At 42.8% G+C, this 24,277-nt stretch overlaps 1 protein-coding gene across 1 annotated transcript; it reads left to right on the plus strand.

Moving 5' to 3' along the window:
• The first annotated feature begins 1,278 nt into the window (after positions 1 to 1,278).
• rnf144aa (ring finger protein 144aa) lies at positions 1,279 to 14,543 on the plus strand. Its single transcript, XM_033988402.2, has 8 exons — positions 1,279 to 1,808; positions 4,962 to 5,112; positions 5,558 to 5,662; positions 6,349 to 6,409; positions 8,770 to 8,983; positions 9,868 to 10,015; positions 10,439 to 10,528; positions 12,402 to 14,543. Exons 2-8 carry the CDS (start codon positions 4,978 to 4,980, stop codon positions 12,531 to 12,533), a joined length of 885 nt encoding a protein of 294 aa, XP_033844293.1. The 5' UTR covers positions 1,279 to 1,808; positions 4,962 to 4,977; the 3' UTR covers positions 12,534 to 14,543.
• Positions 14,544 to 24,277: the final 9,734 nt, after the last annotated feature.

The raw sequence follows: 24,277 nt of genomic DNA on the forward strand, positions 1-24,277 counted from the left end.
ATTTGTTTTTACACTCATCAGGTCCCAATCAGCCCAAATAACAAAGAGAAATGAATAAAGCATGCTATGCAAGAGTTCGGGTCCTGGGAGGTTAAGATTGCACAAAAGTGTAAAGCGACATAGGTCGTTTTGAGGTCGTTTTCACACTGCCAATAGTTAGGTCAACATAAAAGAGCATTCTCTCCAAGAGCGGTGTGCTTGGGCCGAGTGAACGTGACATTCGCACTCTGGACCAGACTAAATAGCCGGTTCGAGAGCGCTTGAAACAGGAGGTCTCGGAGCGCCTCCACTTGCACTCTGGAGCCAAGCGCGTGTGGTGTGAACACGGCCGACCCCAGGCCTGGGTCTATCTGCGCAGGTGAGCCTGTCTGCGCAGGTGAGCCTGGGTCTATCTGCGCAGGTGAGCCTGTCTGCGCAGGTGAGCCTGTCTGCGCAGGTGAGCCTGGGTCTATCTGCGCAGGTGAGCCTGTCTGCGCAGGTGAGCCTGTCTGCGCAGGTGAGCCTGGGTCTATCTGCGCAGGTGAGCCTGTCTGCGCAGATGAGCCCGGGTCTGTCTGTGTCGTTTTCTGTTGTCACCAGCCACCACGATAGTCCTCCCTGTATATTTAGCCACAAGTGAAAGAAAAGACCCCCGCGTATAGCACCAGGGAAGTGAGCGCAGAACTAAATCTAGTGTGGACTGGGGTCGCTCCACAGAGCCACTAACGTGTGAAAACAACCTTAGAGCAACAACAACAACAACAACAACAACAACAACAATAATAATAACAATAATAATAATAATAATAATAATAATAATAATAATAATAATAATAATAATAATACATTTACATTTCAAGGAAATCTGAAAGTGCTTTGCTTATGTAAATATATTACATATTAACTACTATGCAGCGCTTAGGAAACTATATTTAGAGTGAAAAAAGTGGATTTGGATTTCAAAGCATTTCAATAGGAGTAATGCAAAGTGCTGCATTCACCGATTAAGTGTCAGCATTCAGGATGACAAAACGAATCACTAGGTGGGAATTACAAGGTAGTGCACAATTCAATATGATACGCAAAACACAACATACTGTCATAATCTATACATAATGATGATTGCCCGTGCGAATGTCTGGGGACCCAAAGGTGAGTCCCAGAACTTGCCTTATAGAACAATCTCACTCTAGGTCCAGTCTCAAGATAGAACATTTGTGGCATTTTACCGCCCTCTAGTGGTACGTCTAGTGGTAACTAAAATTTACATGTGGGTGGACAGCAGAGGGCGCTGCGCTGCTGAAGTGCGCACTGTGTCCGCTGGGCGGCAGTGTAGGACAGTAGAAAGATGGCGTCTCTCCAAAGAGAAGCAGCTGATCTCCTCTGCACGGCAGCACTAACGCAGATCTAATAAACACGACGCCCACGGAGCTGTCTGCGTTCACACCACCGCATGCCTGTGTGGGAATGATGTAGCAAAATAAAAAGGACACGGCGTACCTGGTATTTGTGTGTCCTTAGCCCGAGCGGAGCGGTGCTGTCAGGCTGAAGAAGCGAGTGTCGCAGCAGCCTGTGGCGCTTCCCTACGCTCTGTTTATCTCTCTACTACGGGCTTCATGCTTTTCCATGGCGCTGGACGCGACAACAGCAGGCCATTCAACCCCTGCACCGTGCTTTGAGGTACTTGGATCAAACATGAACACCAGTCCCTGTCAGTGAGACCCCCAGCTCCGCCATCTCTCTGTCGCCTGGCCGCACGCCCTTTAATCCACTTCAGGAGCTCATCCTCCGCCTCGGTTCCAGCGACAACCATCACGGAGCTGAGCCAGGTAGGAGCTCGTTTTTGTACAAACAATCTTTGGCACAAACCGGTGTCTGCTGCAGCTCTGAGCTTTACAGGTCTTGTCTTAGTACAGTGCATCGTCTCAAAAGTCTCCTCACTCAGAGAAATCTGAGGCGCTGTTAGTATTTCCAGGCGCAGCAGCAGTAGGCCAACTCCAGTTGCAACTAGCGCGCTCAGGGCCAGCAGGGGTGAGGTTGTCACGGGTCAGACAGTAGCCCTGTGTGAGGAGGAAGACAGACAGTAGCCCCGTGTGAGGAAGACAAACATTATCTGTGTTTGTTTGGGTGACACATTTTCTTGATGGTCCTGAGACGCAGAATCCCATGATGCCCAGTGTGTGGCCTATAATCACATTTATATTTTAACGTTGGGTTTGTATCTCTAACATTGTAGTGTAGTGAAAGGACTATAAAAATATGGTTATTAACAGGAAAATGTGTTTTTTTGTCTTTAACTTTAAAATTTACCATGTGTAATTAGACTGTCCAGCCCGCTCTTGTTGTATTCTCACATGTCACCACTAGACGATATCGACGTGTCTGCAGTCTGATAAACTTTAGCCTGACAGAAGACCAGGGAGCACAGAGCCTGAGCACAGAGCCCAAACAAAGGCCAGGTGAGGAGAGAACAGGTATCTGCCATCTACTGGTAAAAAAAAAAAAAAAAAAAATCTAATGAACTTTGTATTGTAGTTTTAAGTAGTTTATGCACAAAGAAAGTGAATTGACAAGCTCATACCCGTGTCACTCACTCATGTCCTTGTACAGCTGCTCTGACTCACTTACTCCTTTTGTTGATCCATTTCTGCTTTTGAACCTGCTCAGCCCTGTCACTTTTCTTTTACTATGGGCTCTGACATTTCCTAGTACTTCATACACACTCCTGTTTTCCACAGAAGAACTGGCTCTAAAATGTCTTAAGTGTACACAGATTGGCAGAGTTACCACCGCCGAGTGTTGAGTGAATGAATAATGCACAAAATTGTAAACTGACTTTGAGTGTCTGGAAAAGCGCTATATAAGATTAATGAATTATTATTATTATTATTATTATTATTATTATTATTATGTAGTATTAAGTCATGACAGGATTTTTGCTAAAGCATTTTCAATTTCACAGAAAATTAGTACAATATTGAATTGTCAAATGTTGCTTAAATATGAAGGTAAAGTCTCACACAAAATGTATTGTGTAATTAATGTAGTGGTATTAATTACACTGAAGGGCAGAAATATTACTCTGCATAGCCAGACATTCTGTTGTGTTATTTTTAATCTACATGGTATTTTGGCTGATCCAGCCTTTGTGAGGGAGTGTTTTATAGTGACCTTTAGATCATGAACTGAGCCTGGTGCAAACTCTGCAGCGTTTGTTTGGGCTGTTATTTTTGTGTCTTGTGTTGATGTGGGAGGACTGCTGCGCTGTAAATGTTCCACTGTGTGTAGCCCCCCCCTCTCCTCGGCATTGCATAACAACATAACAGACTGTGTATGATGGCTGAACTGTTCCTGTGCCCTTCCAGGGCTTTTTCTTTTGGTAAAACATTTGTTCTCAAACTTCCTTCTTATTAGTTTTACTGAGGAATTTCAAGGAGGAAGGAAATGGCAGAATAGAGCTGGCAATAATGTGTCTAAAGATGGAAGCATGTTATGGGGCTGGTTACATACTCCCCTGCGTCACTTTGTCTACAACTACTGTACAAAAGGCCAGTGTAATTAGTTATTTATGTGTTTATGTGTTTTCATTCAAAATTCCAGTCACCATGGTCATCACTAAACAATACTGAGAGTGCCAATTGTAGCTGCTCTCTGAACTGTCAGTAGTCCTTTTGTGCATCGTTGACCAAGTAAGTTTTCGTTTATCAGTTCCTATTAATGTTATCTATTTGTTTCCTAATGTTTCTTCCTAGCGCAAAGGCTACATACGAAGTGTCATTGTAAGCTAACTGCTGCCTGTCTGTAGAGCCGGTATTGGGCCGTACGGTGCGGACCCTGAGCGTTTCCACTGTATAAAGTGATTTGTACCGCCCCCTTTTAGGGGTCCAAAGCAACCACTGGATGTACCCCCATGCAGTCAGGAGAACCAGCATTGTGGCTTCGTTCAACCAAGTTGCGTTTCCATGCTCTGTTTACAGCTCTAGGTCCAGGGCTCTGCTATGTGAACAACTGGCGCCATCTCAATATAAATAGAAGTATCTTGATAAACAAAATCTAAATCGTACCTGAATTATACTCTCATAAGGCTGATCTCAGTGAATCACAAAAAGACATTTAGTTTTCCATGTTTGTCGTGCTGTAAGATGAGGCTAGTTACAGTTCCTTACCTCTATCTGTTAGCTGTTTATTTTCTCTTTTGTGATGTCTTTGTGCTTATTTCTCCTCTGTAGATGATAATGTTTTGTATCTTTCATTCCAGCTGTGTTACAGAAAGCCACTCTTTTATACCTCAGTATAACCTCTGCTATCAAAGCCACTCTATCTGCTCCATTTGTTTGCTTCATATAAATGATCCTCTCTTTAAATTAGTGTTATGGCTGTCACTGCAGGCTGGAGATGGGAATACGTATGTTAAGTGCCTTGGAATATATGCTTGTTTAAACTTAGAGCTTTTTCCCCAACATCTACATATGAACGCCATAGGCAAAATGGGTGAAGTGTCTTGCTCAAGAACAAGTTTTGGCAGTGACTGGACAGTTTAAACCGCTTTTGTTGATTAATTAATGCAAAAGACTTGTCTTTAGTCAACCTAGAATGTTGTGTATGTTGTGATCAGAGGGCCAGTGGTGCAGATATGTGATGGCACACAAACTTACCACTATAAGAAGCCACTTCAGCTCTCCCTTAAGGTCTTCTTTCGGTCTGTTTCTTAGTACTGCTGGTCCTGTAGTGGGCTTCCTGTAAACAGCTGAGTGCTGCTGGGGACACTAAAATAACCCAAAAGAGACGCCCAGCCAACAAACCGGACGCTCTCACAATGTGCATCAGAGCCAGAGCATGTTCAGCCTCATTCTCCTGGAGTTTCTAATAACATTAAGAATTAGCTGTACCATGACTCATGCTGTCTTTTCTAAGAAATGAGGATGTCATGGATGATAATTCTTACTATTGCATGCTTTGCTCCCCTGTCTTCTCCATGGCAGGTGTCTAGTGGTGAAGATGACGACAGCACGATATCGGCCCACCTGGGAGCTGGCCGCAGACCCCCTGGTATCCTGTAAGCTGTGCCTTGGGGAGTTCCCTTTGGAGCAGATGACCACCATTTCCCAGTGCCAATGTGTCTTCTGTACACTGGTGAGCTGCTCCGTCAAACATGCAGTATATGACTCAAAGGACAGTAATAGTTACTGGGATCACAGAAGGTTCACCCCAAAAATTTGTTTTTTTAAAAATGATCACGTATTAGAAGTGAAAATGATATAATAGTAACAAAAGTAGCTGATTGTGAGTGATTTGAGATGATATGTCTAAGTCCAAGCCGAGTTAGCAGGTTAAGTCATCCTCCCATGTGATCAGCGCAGTCAGCAGTAGTATTAATCAATCTAAAAAGCTACTATGTTGTTTGTTTAGCCTTGGCCTGCACCAAAGGAGCAACAAAGTAAAAAACTAATGCAGTTTTATAGCAACGACAATGACTGCCCAATCCTCTGAGATCAGTGAAACGAATGCGATGGTGTGGCAGAAGATACAGTGGCTCAGACACTTTGTAATTCTGCTCTTACACATTGTTTTCCCTCAGTGCCTGAAGCAGTACGTGGAACTCCTGATTAAAGAAGGTCTTGAGACTGCTATTAGCTGCCCTGACTCTGCCTGCCCCAAACGAGGACACCTGCTGGAAAACGAGGTGAAGCTTGCACAACAAGAACGGCTTGTCCCAAATATAATGTTTAGTTGCATTTACGGCAAAAGTGGGCAGGGGGGAATAAGGTCTGAACAGACTCTAATATGCATAGGAAGTACTTTAATACACATAGGAAAAGACCTTTTACATTAAAATGGGAAAAAAGAATAATTAATTACAATCCACAAACTGCAGGTCAAAAAGCTGAAGAGTTGTGAACGGGGAACGAAGAGACATTCAGGGGAGTCTAGAAATTTAGCATAAGTGCTAAAAATGTAGCTTTAGCTGCTAACAAGTGTTATGGCTTTCTTTAGCATAAATCTAATCTACTGTGGTATTTTTAAATACCTATTTTTTTCAAACTTTGTACAAGCTTTTGGCAATAATATTTCACATTTTATAACTTCAAATGCTTTCCATGGGAGTCAATTTTAGCATTTTAACCAAACCCCACGAATATAGACTACTGTACTGTTCTCTGATTTGTATTACTGTTTGTGTGGTTTCAAGTTATTTTGGAGATTTTGTGAGACCTGGAGCACTGTCCCCGAGACAGAGCAGACATATAGGGCCTGTGATGCAGAGGCAGGTTTCACTTTAAACTTACCAGAGCTTCATAGGGTCGAAGGGCCTTCTCTCTGTGTGGTCTGACTGTCGTGCTTATTCTTTGTTGTCCTGGTCTTCTGCAGATTGAGTGCATGGTGGCCACAGAAATGATGCAGAGATACAAGAAGCTTCAGTTTGAAAGAGGTAAGCAATAATCAGATAATGGGATAGAGCTCTTCTCCCCTCTGACCCTAACCCCTTTTAGTTTTTAAATTATGTTGTATGACCTCTGTAAGAAATATAAACCATTGAAGTTGTGTTTATTCAGTCAATGCTTGTGTGGATTCAGCTCTGTGGTAGAAGTCTATTTTTACTGGCTGCTGCGTGGGGGTTTACATAAAGTTGAAGAAAATGAGACAAGCCAGACAGGAAGTTTGGCTTAGGCGAATGATAAGGGTCTGGTATTTTGCAGAATACATTTTTCTCAAAACTTTGGCTTTTCAATTTCTCTGTTACAGCACATAGCACATGCTGTGTGAATTGGGAGTGAATGGAGCTCCTGCGTTGGCTGTGGATGACAGTAGACGTCTCACATGGGTGTGACAGTCACTATAATAATGGAATAATGCAAACTCATTTAGAGAGAAATCAGTTGAGACTGTCCTACATTTATCCATCCATTTTCTTCTGCTTTATCCGGATTTGGGTCGCAGGGGCAGCAGTTTCAGCAGTGAGACCCAGACTTCCGTCTCCACACACACTTCAACCAGCTCTTTCGGGAGGATCCCGAGGTGTTCCCAGGCCAGCCAAAAGACATAGTCCCTCCAGCATGTCCTGGGTCTTCCCCGGGGCCTCCTCCCAGCGGGATGTGCCCAGAACACCTCTCCAGGGAGGTGTCCAGGAGGCATCAGGAATAGATGCCTGAACCACCTCAGCTGGTTCCTTTAGATGTGGAGGAGCAGCGGCTCTACTCCGAGCTCTTCCCATGTGACTGAGCTCCTCACCCAATCTCTAAGGGAGCGTCCAGCCACCCTGCGAAGGAAACTCATTTCGACCACTTTTTAAACAGTCCAATACAGCGACTGAATCACTGCAGACGCTGCACCAATCCACCTGTCGATCTCACACTTCATCCTTCCCTTACTCGTGAATAATACCCCGAGATACTTGAACTCCTCCACTTGAGGCAGGGACTCTCTACCCACCCGGAGAGGGCAAGACACGTTTTTCCGGTCGAGAACCATGGCCTCTGATTTTGAGGAGCGGATTCTCATCCCAGCCCCTTCACACTCAGCTACAAACCGCCTCAATGCACATTGCAGGTCCTGGTTCGATGAAGCTATCAGGACAACATCATCTGCATACAGCAGAAATGAGATCCTGTGGTCCCCAAACTGGCCCCTCTCCAGTCCCTGGCGGCGCCTTAAAATTCTGTCCATAAAAACAATGAAGAGAACAGGTGACAAAGGGCAGCCCTGGTGGAGTCCAACATGCACTGGGAACAGGGCTGACTTACTGCCGGTAATGCGAACACATCTCCTGCTCCGATCATACAGGGACCAGACAGCCCTTAGCAAAAGGCCCCAGACCGCGTAATCATGCAGCAGAGATTTAAGATACTCTGGATGGATCTCATCCACCCCCGGAGCCTTGCCACCGAGCAGCGTGCCAACCACCTCAGTGACTTCAGCCAGGGTGATGGATGAGTCCATCTCTGAGTCCTCAGTCTCTGCTTCCTCCTTGGAAGACCACAGGACATGTCTCTAAAATTAAGGCCTTTTTTCCTGTGTGCATTTTCAAACGGTAACCTGTCTTTTTTATGTTTCTTTTGGAGTAATGGCCAGTTCCTGGCAGAGTGGCTTTTCAGCCCATGTTGGTACAGTACTCGTTTCACGGTGGATAATGACACACTCTTAGCAGTTTCAGCCAGCGTCTTCACAAGGTCTTTTACTTTTGTTCTTGGGTTGATCTGGATATTTTGGACCAAAGCACATGCATGTCTGGGACACAGAACCTGTCTCCTTCCTGAGTGGTATGATGGCTGGATATTCCCATGGTGTTAACACTTGTGTATAATTATTTGAACATATGAACATGGCACTTTCAGGCGTCTAGAAATTACACCCAGGGACCAGTCTTGTGCAAGTCCACAATTCTATATTTTGGCCGATTTTTTTTTTTTTACTTTCCTATGATGTTACACAAAGAAGCAGTGTGTTTCAGGTGTGCCTTCGAATATATCCATAGGTGTGTCTCAAATTAACTCAAATGTTGTCAATAAACAGAAGCTTCCAAAGACATGACATCATCATCTGTGTTTTCCCAAATTGTTTAAAGGCATAGTAATCTTAATGTATGTAATCCTAATTTACCTAAAACAGGAACAATTTAGTCTGATTTCATGTCAGACTGAGAAAAAAACATGTGTCTTTTTATATAGTGTATATAAACTTCTGGTTTCAACTGTAAATGAAAAAAGATGGGTCTGAGGTGTGGAGCTTCTACGCATTGTGTAGTTAGTTACTGGCAAGGCAAGCCTTGTGCTCATGTTGATGCTGTTCTAGAGGTGCTCTTGGACCCCTGTCGGACATGGTGCCCCTCCTCCTCGTGCCAAGCCGTATGCCAGCTGCAGGAGGCAGACTCTCCTCCTCGGCCCCAGCTCGTGCAGTGTGCTGTCTGCACTCTGGAGTTCTGCTCAGCCTGTAAGGCCAACTGGCACCCAGGACAGGCCTGCCGTGAGAGCCTGCCCATCGCCACCTTCCTCCCAGGGGAAAACAGGTAGAGACGCATACCACCTCTAACATAAAATATGCTAATTTTATGTATTTATTTTACCTTTATTTTACCAGGCAAAACATTAAGAACAAATTCTTATTTACAATTGATGGATTCAAAATATATATTGATAATGATGGCCTGGGCATGCCAGAGCAGCCAAGGGAAGGGGAGTTAACACAATTAGACTCATATCATTTCATTAAAATATAAAACAAACATTTACATCTGTCACTAAAAATCTCCTTTCGTATCATTAGTAAAACATTTACACATGTCTTTAAAAATTACCTTCGGTTTACATTTAAAAGCAGACAGAGAAATGAAGGTGTCCAGTTTAAGTGAACTTTGAGCCAAATTCCAATTATTAGCAGCGGCGCATCGAAATGACATGAGGCCAAGAGAAGACCTAGACTTAGGAACTTTCAGTTTGATGAGCTGTGAGGACCGAGTGTTGTATCTGGACGGAGACTCTTGTATGAGCACCTGACTTAGATAAGAAGGTGTGAGCCCTAGCATGGTTTTATAGACAAACATAAGCCAATGCATATTTCGGCGAGACTGCAGTGAGGGCCAGCTCACCTGAGTGTACAGCAGACAGTGATGTGTCCTAAAGGGGGCATTTGTAACAAAACGGATCGCAGAATGATAAATGGTATCTAATTTTGCAAGGTTACTAATGATCACTTAAACTAAATTTACTGATGCACAATGGATTTTTTTTTAAGTCTAAGTTAGTGAAACTGAAAATGAAAAAATGCAACAAGATCAATTATTATCAGCATCTACTTTAAATGAAGTGTGAAACTTTTACATGCAGGACTATACAGTTGAAGGGATGAGTGCTTATCAAAAATATTTCTTTTTGACTTTTTGTCTCTCTCTAGCTCTTTATACAAGAATGAGGAGGATGATGCACCCATTAAGCGCTGCCCCAAATGCAAAGTGTACATAGAGCGCGATGAAGGCTGTGCACAGATGATGTGCAAGAACTGCAAACATGCATTCTGCTGGTATTGCCTGGAGTCCCTCGACGTGAGTCTCATTCTTCTGTTAAGTTGGACTTGTGTAGGGCATTAACTATAGTCTTTATCCTCATCTCACACAAGACACACTATAATAAAAGTATTCATTAAAATAATTTTTTACTGAAGTGAGAGTTAACACAAGCATGTGGTGTGTCTGTCATCAGAAGTGACCAGTGCTGTGTGAATGGGATTCTGAGAAATGGGTTCTAGGCTAAAAGTATTTACCAGGTAAACTGTAACCTAATGCACGGATTCTTATAGCAGCTGCTTGAGTTTCCAATCAGAGCACTATTTCAGGACAAATACAGTGGAGTCAAACAGCAGCAGAATTTCTAAAGATAAAAAGAACTGGCTTGTAGTTTATTGCGGGAGAGTAGGTGAGTGCAGCTATCTATGTCCTGATGCCCTAACTTTGTGTGTTCTCTCTCAGGATGATTTCCTCCTGATCCACTACGACAAAGGGCCCTGTAGAAACAAACTGGGCCACTCCCGGGCCTCGGTCATCTGGCACAGAACACAGGTGAGCCACGAGCAGGAGGGCACATGCACAATTCCCTAACTGCACCACTACTGCACTATTAAGTGCACCACTACTGCACAATGGAGCCAGAGCAGCTGTGTACTCTTTGTATGAGCACAGCCTGTTTACAGCTGCACATGATGGACTGACACAACACCACTCCGAATGAGTCATATTCTAAAGATATGGACTAATATTTACTTTTTCAAAAACGGTTCAGAGGACCTCTCTACAGTGGCCTTACATTTACCTCATAGTAATGAATTTTCAGCATTTGGCCCCACCTGGGAGAAACCTACCCAGACATGGGTAGAATCTGCAAACTCCACACAAAAAAGGTTCTAACCATAAAGCCACTGAGCCACCATAATAACAGATTTGGTGTTACCTGCGTACTTAATACACATTCCACTCAATATGATGGCATGTATTTATAGAGAGGCTAGACCAGGTGTCGGCGACCTACAGCTCCGGAGCCACATGTGGCTCTTTCAAACTTTTACTATGGCTCTGTGTGCCTTAGGAAAATATAAATTTAATTGAAGTGTATTTTATTTGTGTTAGTTTTTTTTTTTTTTTAAATAGTAGTTCTAAATTGGGAGATTATTGCGATCTTGAAATATTAAAATAAAATTGCACTCACACTCGCGAAAGCCAGTATACTCGTCAAAACACAGTGCATCGAGACTTTCAACCAGTCATCCCTGACACCTACATAAACATGAAGAAATATGCGTCTGGAGTCCTGCCGATCTTCGAATCCACATATCTATGTGAGCTGCTCTTCTCCACTATGAACTACTTTAAAAATAAACACCGCTCACACCTCATAGACTACCGTTTACCGTTCTGCGTAAAGATGAAAGTGACTTCATACAGCCATGATTTGCGAAGAAGTTCAGGAGCAGAAGTTCCATTAACCAGGTAAAATAAATATTTATGCAGATATTTTGGAAATATTATAGTTGTTTATACAAAGCGTAAAGGTAAAAACAAACAAGCAATATATACAGTATTATCTTCATTTTAGATGTCAAAAAGTATTTGCGGCTCCCAGTATTTTCTTTTCCGTGGAAACCGGTCCGAATGGCTCTTTGAGTGTTACAGGTTGCTGACCCCTGGGCTAGACAATGAGTGGTCTGATATTAATCCAAAGGCCATCATCTCATGTGTAAGCCGTTTCACCCACACCTCTTTCACTCTCACACAGACCCCCCCTTCTCTCCCCTTCTCACCCCACCTGGCCAGCCACAACTGGACTCTTTTTCAATACTTGTAAGATATGTCCCCATATCCTGTCTTCCTGATTTATGATGGGCATGATTGACAAGTGGAACAATTGATCAAAGAAATGCATGATCCTTTTGATGGTAAAAAAAAAAGAAAAAAATTCAACACCTGAGGACTGAGTGCATAATTCTACAGAATTGCAAAGCATAGCACATGCTACAAATAAGAACCTGGGATTGGCACACACAAAGTACATAGTTATCAACCAATAAATACATTTATTGCAGCCCTAATGCCAGGTCTACCCAGTTTCCTCAAAATAAATCACAGATTCCTCTTTGTCATGTGTGACAATATGTATATGGCGCCCTCTTCTGGTCACAGTTTAATGTCCTCTTTTCTCCAATAGAACTTTTCCACACACTGATCCACAGGCACATGACTTCCTGTCCCTTTAATGAAAGCCTTCTCTGGTTTACAGTTGCCATGGTGAATCCTCATTTCTGGGATCCATTGATAAAGTCCTCTGTTTGTTTTTTTTACTACTGTTACTTGCTTTTTTCTAAATAGTAACCCTTGAGTTTAGCAAACAGATAAACATCTGGAATACGGCTGTACTTTAAATAAAACTTTCTTTCTGCAGGTGGTTGGGATCTTTGCAGGCTTCGGCCTCCTGCTCCTGGTAGCCTCTCCATTCCTGCTGCTGGCCACACCTATCGTGTTGTGCTGTAAATGCAAGTGCAATAAAGGGGATGATGACCCACTGCCTACCTAACACCGACAGCTCACTCCAGGCACTGCAGTTTCTCCCTCCTTTTGTTTTCCACCTGCTTCATGTGCTTCTGTTTGGGCTGTACCACAAGGAGCAGGACCTCAGGAGTGAGGTGAAGATTGTCTGAGCTCATTTGGAGACTCTGTGTGCTGGGCTTTAGGTGATTTTGGGAGATCAGGACAGGACCATGTCCAGGCCCTGGTGTGTCCCAGTGATTACATCAGCAGATATTTTATATGCAGCATTTCTGTTCAGAACATCTACTCTGTGGCTTTTATTGTAAGCAACAACAGTTCTTCTCCACCACCACAGTTTGATGTAGCTCCGAGACTGCATCCGTAGCATTCGAGTCACCCTATGGGCAGGTGGGTGTGGGGTCACACAGAACATGGTCTTACTTTTGTCCTGGTGGTGGTGCTCTTGTTCATGTTCATGTACAGCACGTTCCTTGATGATGTCATTATTTTTAAATTGGCAGAACAGTGGACAGTGAAAACACTTTTAAATGGTTAAAACTTCAATTATTTTTATTCTGCTGTGTTGGAGAGTGCTGGTTGTTTCCCTTGGGCATCTCTGGATTATGTGAATTTTGAGGAACACAGTACTTTTATTTCACATGTCAGTGTCAGCTTGTTTTGGATTTATGGACAAGATTTCACTTTACTGTTTTAAATCTTTTCTAGTGCCATCTCCGTGTGTTCTTCCTGTCCTTGCCCTGAAAGTGAAAACCAACACACAGATGGGAATTTTGTTTTAATTTGACTGAAAGTTTTTTCATCCTATTCAGTCCCCTAAACCAGAACTTTTTGCAAATGATGAAGAAAACCAAAACAAAACCACACCTTCATAAAAACATAAACCATTCTGGTTTGGACCTGACAGAACCAGCTTTGAACCAACCATTCTTTACACTATTGTCCTTTTAGCTTGCACTGTGTTTGTTTGAATGCAGTAGAAATGTGTTAACGAAGTGCATTACCGTTGGAGCAGCCGAATATACATCCCCAGTTCATACCTGGCAGGATTAGCCAAATAGAAAAAAAAGTAGCCTTAAAAAGAGACTAGCCAAAACCTGGCAATTTCCATGTGGGGTCTGAAGTTTCCCAGGGAAGGCCTGTGGATGCATGTGCACTCCTTAGCCCTTTATACTCCTATGATTGAATGATGTCCTTCAGATGCCACTGATGGTGGCTATACTCTACAGGTGTTTTTATTTGGGTTTTATTTAGTGATAGTTTTCAAATAAGATGTCTGCATTTTCCCCAGTCACAACATGAGATACATAATTTACTGCACGCCCTAGCTCCAGGTGCAAACTTATCATTGCTACTAGTTGGTGTGAGCCACAGTGAGCCGCCAACAAGTTGAAAAGTCAAACTGCTTCTGTTCTCTGGCTAATTCTGTGAATACTGATTTCACAAGAATATTTAAAAAATAATGCTATTTTGCCTTGCCTCTATTTTGGCAAGGTTGGTGAATTATCTCATGATGCTCTTGGTCAAATTGTGACTGATACACAAAGGCAAAGCCAAATCCTCAGCCCCTCAAGCCACACCTACACATATTTCCATCATTGGTTCGTCTGACTCCAGGCAGTTATACAGTGAAGCCTCTGGTTAGGTCAACATGCCTCCTAGGCCATAGCTCCATGAGGCTTGCCGTGTATGCTTTTAGGTAATTTCTGAATATGTGAGGTGTTTTGTTTAGAGACAAATTATCTAACATGTTTACTGTATGACACACGGAAGAGGTTGGAACAATGTACAGGGATTGGTCGTAAACATTGCTTATACTGCCACGTGATGCAGAATCTTCTGATATGCAACCTTCTCCTACAGCAGGGCCAACCGTGGCACAGCGCTCGGACACTCCCAAGGGCTGCAGCACAACTCCTCTCCTGCACTCTCTGCCCCCCTCTGAGCCTGTCTCACTCTGTCTCTATGAAATCTGTTGGTTGTATACCCGTTTGTAAAATGGCAGTTTTGTTCATTATAAACATCCAACCTGTTTAAACATCTGTGTTTTTTGTCCCATTCATTGTAATCTGAGGCTGTATTTGAAGGTTGGCCAGGTTATTTTGATGTTAAAAAGAAATGCTATTTTTTCCACATTGTTTACAGATTTCTCTAGTAAAGAAGAGTATACTGTTGCACAGCAACCAACTCAAAGTCACTGTGTGACTCGTCTTCAGCGATAACCTCAAGAATAGTGAGAATTTTGCAGATAGTTTGCCACAAGGGGGAGCTACAGTGCTTCAAAACGCCTCACCATCGCATCTGTGCAGGGTTCACTTGGTACTTGTACCATGGAAGTATAATAACTTGTAATTATTGCATTATTTGCAAACCAAATAAATTAATGCATTATGTTATTTGCCTAACTTGGAATTTTCACTGTAACAAAGTAATAATGGAAACCAATAAGGTAATAATTCAGCAAAATTACTGTATTTCTTAGAAATGTGTTTTTGTTGACAGTAAGCTCTTGTAGCTTAATGGAAGGCAAGTTACCAACCCAACTCAGGGATATGCAGATATTTTGAGGGGCAGGTGCTTAACCAAGAAAAGGGCGTTTTTTCCATATCTTAAAATGAACGTATTCATGCTTTGTTTTGTTTTTTTAAGTAAGCAAATATGATTTTGCTTCTTTACACATTATTTTTGGGAGTGCAGCTGTTGTAGCAAAGCTTTGTGCTTATAGGTATATGAGCTGAAAAAATACAAAAATAACAGACAGAGCAAAAAAGGATCATGTGAGGAGCTTTTTAATAAAATAAAAGTAATTTACTGTAATCTGGTACAGATACAGAACAATGAGATATAGGGACTACTCTCCAAGATTCAAAACAGTCAATTGTTCAGTTCAGTTCAGTCAACTGGCCTACTTTTATGCCATACTTGTTATTAATTCCATTTTATAAATACTGATCATCTGTGACTTTGTCAGTGGTTCTCTGTGGAGCCCCTGTCCTCCGCTTCCTCCCTGGCTCCGCCCCTGCTCCATCGCACTGAGCGCCCCCTGTCTGTGAGTTGCAGCCTCACACTGGACTGTGTGGGCATCAGCCTTAAAACTTTTGTCCATTTCATTTATGAGAATTCGACTAATCTTTTCCAAGAAATGGGCTGGGCATCGCCGCGATACACTCGCACTATTGAATCTATAGACGTGCTATGGCATCCGCTGTTTTGCTCATAACATCGCAAATATGAGGCGGATTATCAAAAAATAAACACTGGCTAAAAGCTTAGGTGGCGTAAAATATCGTCATGGACTCTAAATTGTTCCTACGGTCTTTGATTTGGCGTTTTGTGCACCTAAAGCACACAAGAGGAGTCTGTAGACTGCAACATGCAGACGCACATGAGGCAGGAGCGAGAGCGGAGCGCCAGGGAAATCTTTAGATAATAGCTTATTGTTGATTTTTTAAAACACACGTTACTCATCTGCTGTCTTCATGGGCCAAATATTAAACCTAAAATTATATGTTGACCAGGAGGGCACTTAGGGCAAAGGGGCAGGTGCTTAAGCATCACCTGGGCTCTATCTGTGCACGTCCCTGGTCCAACCATGTGCCAGTTAGTACAGCTGTGTGTGTGTCATAGCACCCCTTCTTCTATTCTATGAATGTCATGCACGTTTACAATGAATTACATAGTCAAATTGCTTGCTGCCATTGTTATTAGCAGCTTGAAAATATGTTCAGTTCCAGGGCCTCATTCTTGAGATTTTAATGTTGACATTTATTGACAAGTAAGGGTTTCCAGTATTTCCACTGTGCATACTTCATTTCATGTTGTACTGATGGAAAAGGTGTGCAAAGTAGTTGTTAAAAGCCTGAATAATGCATAGAAAGGAATACCAATAACCTGCTTGTCTCCACGGGCATAGCCAAATTTAGTGCCATACTGTGGAACACAGCAAACAAAGCAATAAAATCTACATGGAGATAAGCAGTTGGTACCCTCCACCTGAAAGTTACATAGTGCAACGTTAAACCAGATGCATTAACTTAAGGACGTTGGTGCAAGTTAAAAGCAATGGCTGCTGATTAGCAGTGAACTTACTAACACGAGGTGTGTAAGTGCCATAGTAAGTATCACAGGTGCAGGGTCGCAAAAATGACCACAATGTGTCTGGTTAATGTGTAAATAAATAGAGGGGCTTCATTATACAAGTTGACTTGTTGAGGTAAGTAACATGTAATAGCATATTAGTTTTGTATCTCTGCAATTTATTTTCCCTCCTTCTGTCTTTTTTTAATTTTGTGTCTACATTACATGGTAGGAGCAGACCCTTGTGCATGGTTACTACTTAGCGGTAGCTTCATTTTAGACTTGGGAATGTTGTTCTTGCGCCAAATAAAAATAGACTTTCAGATACTTGCTTTGAAACCCTCACTATTTTGCAGCACCATTTTGTCATTGGTGAGTCTCATTTAAACAGCTAATTGAACTTGTTGAGTTACATACATTAATGTTTTATTTTTATGTTAGCTGTGGGCTATAATCTTTCAGTATTGAGCATGCTGCATTTTGAATTTGTTTTCATATTTTTCATTTGAGCTGAACAAAGGCAGAAAATTATTTTGGTTGTTTTTTGTACAATGGCTGCTCTTACAAAGCATCTAAGCTTTTGAGATGTACAGGATTATTGAAAGATGCAGGCATGAAACTACTCCATGTATGTGTTTGACACAGCATGAATAAGGAATACTTTTTATGTCCGTGAGCAGCTGTAGCAGCTCTGACCACAGTCAGCTTCTCTCTCAAATCTACCTCTTCATAGATAATGAAGCTTTCATGTGACACTGGGATCACATGACTTCTTTATTTTAGTCTGTGCAGATGTTAGCCTTCAGATGCAGAGGTATTTTTAACCAGTGAGACAGATGCCTCTTACAACACCCACACAAACAACACCACAACTTTATGAAGTTCAAGAACTGCTGCTTATGGCATTGCACTCAAATTAACAACGATGTAGCTACATTCTAACTTTTTTTTTTAAAAGGTATTGCATTTAAATCTTGGGCACTATAAGCAAGTAAGCTGAAATGGCAATTTTCAAAGCTTGGACAGTTGCAGATGCATGCAGACATGGTCCTGCCGACATGTTTGTGCATATTACTGCCAGCACATTGTCCTACAATTAGTCCAAAAGCAAAGCTATGCGAACTGTTGAGTGTAGATCCTTCTCAGTCAGAAGGCCACACTTCAAAGATGGCAAGCTTGGATAGAGGGAAAGTTCCACAAATGGCCAAATGTCAATAATTAGTTTGAACTGTGCATTTTTGATGAAGCCAGTTGGTGTGAAAGGGTTTGGGGCAGTCACAGGGAGCGGGGGATGGAAGGGCTGTGCCTCTGAATGTAAATGAAACAAAAGGTGGGAGTTCACATGACAGCTTTGGAAGGCCAGGGCTGCAGCCGTCACATTCTTCCAAGCAGAAGCACAGTGCACCAAACATTGGCACATGGCGAAGCGCTCAGAGGCAGCACGAGCAAAATAACTTCTGTTCCAGGGAACAACAGAGCAGGAACAAACACAAGCCCGCAACTTTCTGCTCCTTATTATTCTGTGATTTCGTAATCAAGAGGATGGGTTCTGATCTACAAACCATAGACAGCTGGTTCATTTCCACTGCCGGGCCTTGTGGGAGATGTAGTTTCTTCTCTCAACGACATATGCAAATCCCAACTGTCCCTCCCCTCTCGCTCCATAATTGCCGACTTTTCAGTAACAGAAGGAGGCCCATTTGTGAGCGCGTGCTGCCGTCAGGGTCCGGCCTTCTTTCAGACAATAAATAAAAGATGCCGAGTTGGTGTGGAGCAGTGTGGCAGAAGGTGTGCACAGACCGCCAGGACTGCACTCCCCTTTCCGCACAGCTCAAACGCACTGCATTGTGGGCTGTGGACTGTGCTGCCTGGGCGTCCCTCTAGTGACATGTAAAAAGCCGGCCCCCATCTGGCCAACAGATTTGAGTGCAGCCCTGGAAGCCTTGGCAGACTGAGACAGGTGGACGAACACAGTGCCAGTCTGCCCCCCACTCACCACACGCAAACTTCACCCTAACAAGCTGTGGCACTGACAAGATATGTACGCATTATCAATCCATCATACTGCTATCTAATCTACACTTACTGAAGAGCTTCCTTGGTATGGCATAGTAGATGAATGCTGAAGACTCTGATGCTTAATATCTGATGGGATTTGTTACTGTTTTGGCCCATGTAAATGGCCAAAGATGCCTACATAAGGGCATAGCTATTACCCCTGTTAACTTTGCTTTACCTGGAATCATGGTCAGTGTGGTTAATTGTGTAGCGCCCCCATGACACCATGGCCTCGAGTGAGCTGAGCTGGGGTAACACTGGTGCCCAGCTGGGGGTCCTCTGTTACAGCCATCAAGTGTCAGTCCAATGGGCACATTAGTCTAACATAGTACAATGTGCAGACTGCACACAGCTTCTCAGAAGACAAAAACTCCACACAAAAAGGCCCCCCCGTCACAAAGTTGCTACTTCCCCATATATAGCCCTTGACATAGTGAGTGGTGACATATTGTTGGTGCTTTGACTTGTTGTTGAGGTTTAAAAATGGCTTTACAGAAATCAATCACCGCTTGTGTGCTCAGCTCAATAAGAAGTGCTCAGTCTTTTTTTTCCCAAAAGGGCAAGAAAGAAGGTAGAATCTATTCTCTCATTTTGAAAGAATTAGACTAGCCACTGGAATGATACCCTTCTCTTGTCTCATTCATATAAAGGCAATACTGAGCAGCTAGTCACCTGGAACTGGACAGAAGGCCCCATGCTCCTGTGTGAGGCATTTGTTTACGCTGCATCTTGACTGAATATTGGTTCATCCTTCAGCCTTTGATTCTGTTCTGCTTCTCAATTCTTTATGGATCCGCAGCATTTCAAAGAGCTGCCTCCTCCTGCAGGCGGAGCGTTGGCCAAGTGTGGGATAGGGACTGCCCATCAGAGGGTGCTTCTATCAGCAGGGGGCTGCCTGTCTCCAATTCAGGTCAGCCTTGGCTCAGACGAGCCACGGCGCGCCCTGTGATCGCAGTAAGCACGCTTGTTAGTGGAATTGATAATGCAGTCATACACCTGGGTCCTCTGAAGTTGGCATGGCACTTTGAAAAGGGGCAGACTGGAGCCAGGACAGCCAGTTAGCACACGCACACACGTGTGGAGCCGAGGAGATGGGGAAAGGTCCTTTTGGCATATGACAAAACAGAATATGTTTGAGCGAGCGACCTAGAACGCTGTGGAATTCTACTAATACAGGGCATATGGCAAGGAATCAGACACTGCATAACAACTATCAGTTTCCTTCTTCATAACTGAGTCCTGTCAAGGGTTTGTCTGCAGTAACTTTCAAATTCATTGACATTAGTGTTTGAGTCAATTTTGTGTGTTACTAAAATGTTACATTTAAAATGAGATAAATGCTAGTGGCAGCCCTGTGGTACACAACACTGACCCATCAGTGTGCCCTGTGACTTCCATCTCCTTCACTACCACGCATGCTGAGATGCCTCATTTATGATAATCAGAGTATAATTCATTTATGGGGTCTACCTTTGCCATGTGTTGACCCCAGGGCCATGTTGCCAGCTCACATCTGGCTGGTGCGGCTCTGTCGTGGATGGGATTGGCCCCTGGTGATAGGGCATCTGGGAGGCCAGATGAAGCAGTGCTTGATGAGTGCTTTGTCTATTATGGATATGGGGCTTTATGGAGACCTCGGCAGCTGCACATGGACAGTCTCCTTCAGCTCTTGGGTCTCTCTAGAACACACAAGCCAACCTGAAACACTGCAGTCATTTCTGCTCTGTCCGAACCTACAATGGGCCCCTGCGCACACCCTGTGGTGAGAATAGTGAAGAATGTGTAATGTTTTCTGTGTGTGTATTGGGGTGTGTGTGTGTGGGGGTGTGTGTGTGTGTGTGAGACATGTCAATGTTGTCTTTCAATCATGCATCTCAGCATGAATCTAACTGTTATTTAAAGGTACTAAAGGTTTCTAAAAGGTGATATAATCATGACTGAAACTGCCTTGTACGGACAGGCCATGCCTCATGTGAGAGCTCAGAACCACCAGAATTCACTGCAGAGGCTGCACTAGCACTGATTAATGATTGGTGTGGGGGGTTTAGATAGTGAGAATTCAGATCAGAGAGAGTTGTTTTAGGTTTAAACCAACTGGATTTTGTTGAAACTGGCAACCTGAATGAACACTGTCAGGCTCATTGTGCTTTCCAACACAAAATTATAACATAAGGAACATGGCCATCAAGTCCAATATTTTTGTAGTTAAGAATAAATCAACATTACAATTGTCATTAATAATATTTGATTTGAACGTGTTTCTCTTGTTTCTGGGGACACAGACAGGCTATGTTTATATGTTTAATGTGTTGAATAGAGAGAGCTAGCCTAGAAAAAACTCTTCTTTTATGCAAACACATGTTGGGAAGAATCACAAATGATAAAACAGAGCAGACTTTTGCACTAAACACTTGAGGTGAGGCTGGTGAGGGCAAAGCGACATGCACTCTGAATGATATGAGAAGCTTGAGAGGATACTTAAGTTGAATGATGGTTTTGATATCCATCTGTGTGGGAGCATTGATTTCAGTTCAGAATCAGAATTAGAATCAGAAGACTTTTATTGCCATCGTCTGTGAAGACAGTTCACAAATTAGGAACTTGCTGCGGTGATAAAGTGCAACAAAAAACACACTGAATAAATACAAATACAAATAAGTGCATGCACAAAGTTATAAAAGATATGCTTAAAAATAAAATACCTACAGGTAGAAAATATATGCAACAGCAGCATCAACATTGCTTATTAAAGTGACCGGTGACCAGTTTTGTGCAGATATTATAGTGTATAGATAGTGTTCATGAGACAAACGGCAGAGGGGAAGAAACTGTTCGTATGACGAGAGGTTCTGATCCCAATGGACCATAGCCTCCTGCCAGAGGGAAGTGGCTCAAATAATCCATGTCCAGGGTGAGAAGTGTCAGCTGCTATACGGCCTGCTCGCCCCCGAGTCCTGGAGATGTACAGGTCCTGTAGAGATGGAAGGCTGCAGCCAATCACCTTCTCAGCAGAGCGCACAATGTGCCGCAGTCTCTGTCCCTGGCAGTGGCCTCAGCAGCAGTGATGGAGGAGGTGAGGATGGACTCAATGATGGCCATGTAGAACTGCACCATCATCTGGACCGGCAGCTTGCCTTTCCTCAGTTGCCGCAGGAAGAACATCCTGTGCTGGGCTTTCTTGATGAGGGAGCTGATGGTCGGCTCCCACTTGAGGTCCTGAGTGATGCAGGTGCCCGGGAAGCGAAAGGAGTCCACAGTGATGAAGGGGGAGTCCGTCAGGGTGAGGAGAGGCAGGGGGCTGTGCCTTTCCTGAAGTCCACGATCATCTCCACTGTCTTCTGGGTGTTGAGCTCCAGGTTGTTGCTGCTGCACCAGGACACCAGCTGGTCCACCTCGCTCCTGTAGGCAGACTCATCCGAGATGAGCCCGATGAGGGTGGTGTCATCCACAAACTTAACCAGTTTGACGGAGTCCTTGGGCCCTTGATAATTTTGAAGAGTTTCAGGGCCTTTCTTTGTACATTGCCTACACAGAATTTCTGCCTCTGGACATGCAGTCTCATCTGACATCATTTAAAGGGAAACCACATAATGTGAAATAAAAGTAGGTTATATTTTAGGACATACTTTTAGGAGCTTTTAATTGTGTTCCCTCACCAGAAACTTACTTCATCCATATTGGCTTGAGTATTCTTAAAATGTCAATTTTCACCTACCCCCTTTCTCCACCCACTTGTCTGTGCTTGCTTATCACTGGTCAACACTAAATTTATTGTCTAAGATTTTTTAGCTGATTTAGGATAATTTTGATGTGCTGAATCCAAAAATCACATTGGTTTTGCTCAATCAGGTCAACGTTCTGAACTAAGCTACATATTTGTTTTTGGACGATTTTGTTTACATGTATGAGTATTTTCACGTCATATGATGCAAAATTCTGTTATATTTCTCGCTATAAACAAATTCTGAAGATTTTGCATGTGCCAACTTATGACTAATTGTTTTTTTTTATATTTCAAGTGAATGAAATGGCTTCGACTAGAAGATCTTGCAAAAATAAGCCTGACATATTCTGCTACATCTGCGGTGAATACACCAATGTTCCTAACAGAAATCAAGTCACAAGTTTCATAAAGCGTGCTTACCATACTTATTTTGGTATTAAACTTGGTGATCAAGATGAAGCTTGGGCGCCACACATGGCATGCAAGTCATGCACCGAGTATCTGCGTCAGTGGACTAAAGGCAAGAAGAGTTGCCTGAAGTTTGGAATTCCCATGGTTTGGAGGGAGCCGACATCAATAGCTACTTCTGGGCTATTGATGTGACTGGGATCAACAGAAAGAACCGAAGCAGCCTCAAGTATCCTGACCATGAATCAGCACGTCGTCCTATAGCTCACTGTGATGAAATTCCAGTACCTGTCTTTGTAGAAGTTCCTGACATCAGTGACAAAGATTCCTCCAGTGTGGTTTTAATGATGATGCTCCACATCCTTTTTCCCAAAAGGAGCTAAATGTTCAGGTTTCCTGAGAATCTGGGATCACTGAGTGATGAGCAGGTGGAGAGATTCCATCAGGACATAAAAGAGACGGAGACCAGGTATCAGGGACGCTGGGATGCAGTCATGATGGCTGATTAATGTTGGACTCTGAAGAGAGACATCCCTGCTCCTGAGCATTCAAGGGGTTCATAAAAACAGAAGTTCATTTCCTGAATTTTGCACAATGATAACATAACGTTCCAATTTACATGTACTTACCTTTATCAATTAACATAGCGTAACATTTACTTAATACATTCTGTTAGAAAACTATTTTTTTTATCTCCTAAAACATTTTTTGGATGAGAAATATTAAAGAAAATCAACTGATAATGTCACAAAATTGTAATCAATTTAGTCAGAAAATTGGATTTTTCAAAATCAAATTAGCATAAAAACCTGACCTGACTGAGAAAAATGGATATCATTTTTGGATTCAGCAGTGCAAAATGGTCCTCATTCAGTTGAAAAAACATAGACAACTTCCAAAAAAAAAATTTTTGTAACCCAGTGTTATTTAAGAAAAAAATGTCACATAGCTTTTTCTACAATAAAACTATGGTACAATGTCAGTATGAAGAGTTCTGCACTTTTTTATTAGCCAGTCAAGTGTAGGCCCGGGTCTACAGGGTTGCAAAAATGGGCAATGTTTGCACCCTCATTTCAGGTGCCTAAAATAATGCCACTTAATGGAAGCCTATTATGTCTGCACTCCTTTGAAACTCAAATGCAAGCTAAGTCCATTTGGTCTGCACCCGGGCCTGGTCAAGTGACCCATTTTTATTAATAATTAAGCCATTTTAAATCAATAAAGCATATTATTAATCATAATATGTCACTTTTAATAATGAAAAAAATAAGACTGGCGTTATGTCCTCATTAACAAAACAATTATTTTAAATATTTTAAATTCCTCAATTTGTGAGAGGCCCCATGGAGGTCATAGTGTAGCTCAGACCTTCCATGAAAAATGCAGCGGGTGTAACAAACCAAAGCACATAGCTGTGCTTATAATTTATTTTACCAAAATATCCATCTCTAAATGTTATACTAAGAGCCAAAGGTGCCTCTGAATGTGCCAAGTGCAGGTCTGTA

Source organism: Periophthalmus magnuspinnatus, chromosome 22 (assembly GCF_009829125.3).
Source record: "Periophthalmus magnuspinnatus isolate fPerMag1 chromosome 22, fPerMag1.2.pri, whole genome shotgun sequence".
Lineage (NCBI taxonomy): Eukaryota > Metazoa > Chordata > Actinopteri > Gobiiformes > Gobiidae > Periophthalmus > Periophthalmus magnuspinnatus.

What these genes read in the sequence shown, in the direction of transcription:
- rnf144aa (XM_033988402.2), top strand. Translation starts at nt 4,978, where the DNA reads ATGACGACAGCACGATATCGGCCCACCTGGGAGCTGGCCGCAGACCCC. An exon ending in GACACCTGCTGGAAAACGAG is followed by an intron (nt 5,663 to 6,348) that starts GTGAAGCTTGCA and finishes GGTCTTCTGCAG; the next exon opens with ATTGAGTGCATGGTGGCCAC. An exon ending in TTCCTCCCAGGGGAAAACAG is followed by an intron (nt 8,984 to 9,867) that starts GTAGAGACGCAT and finishes GTCTCTCTCTAG; the next exon opens with CTCTTTATACAAGAATGAGG.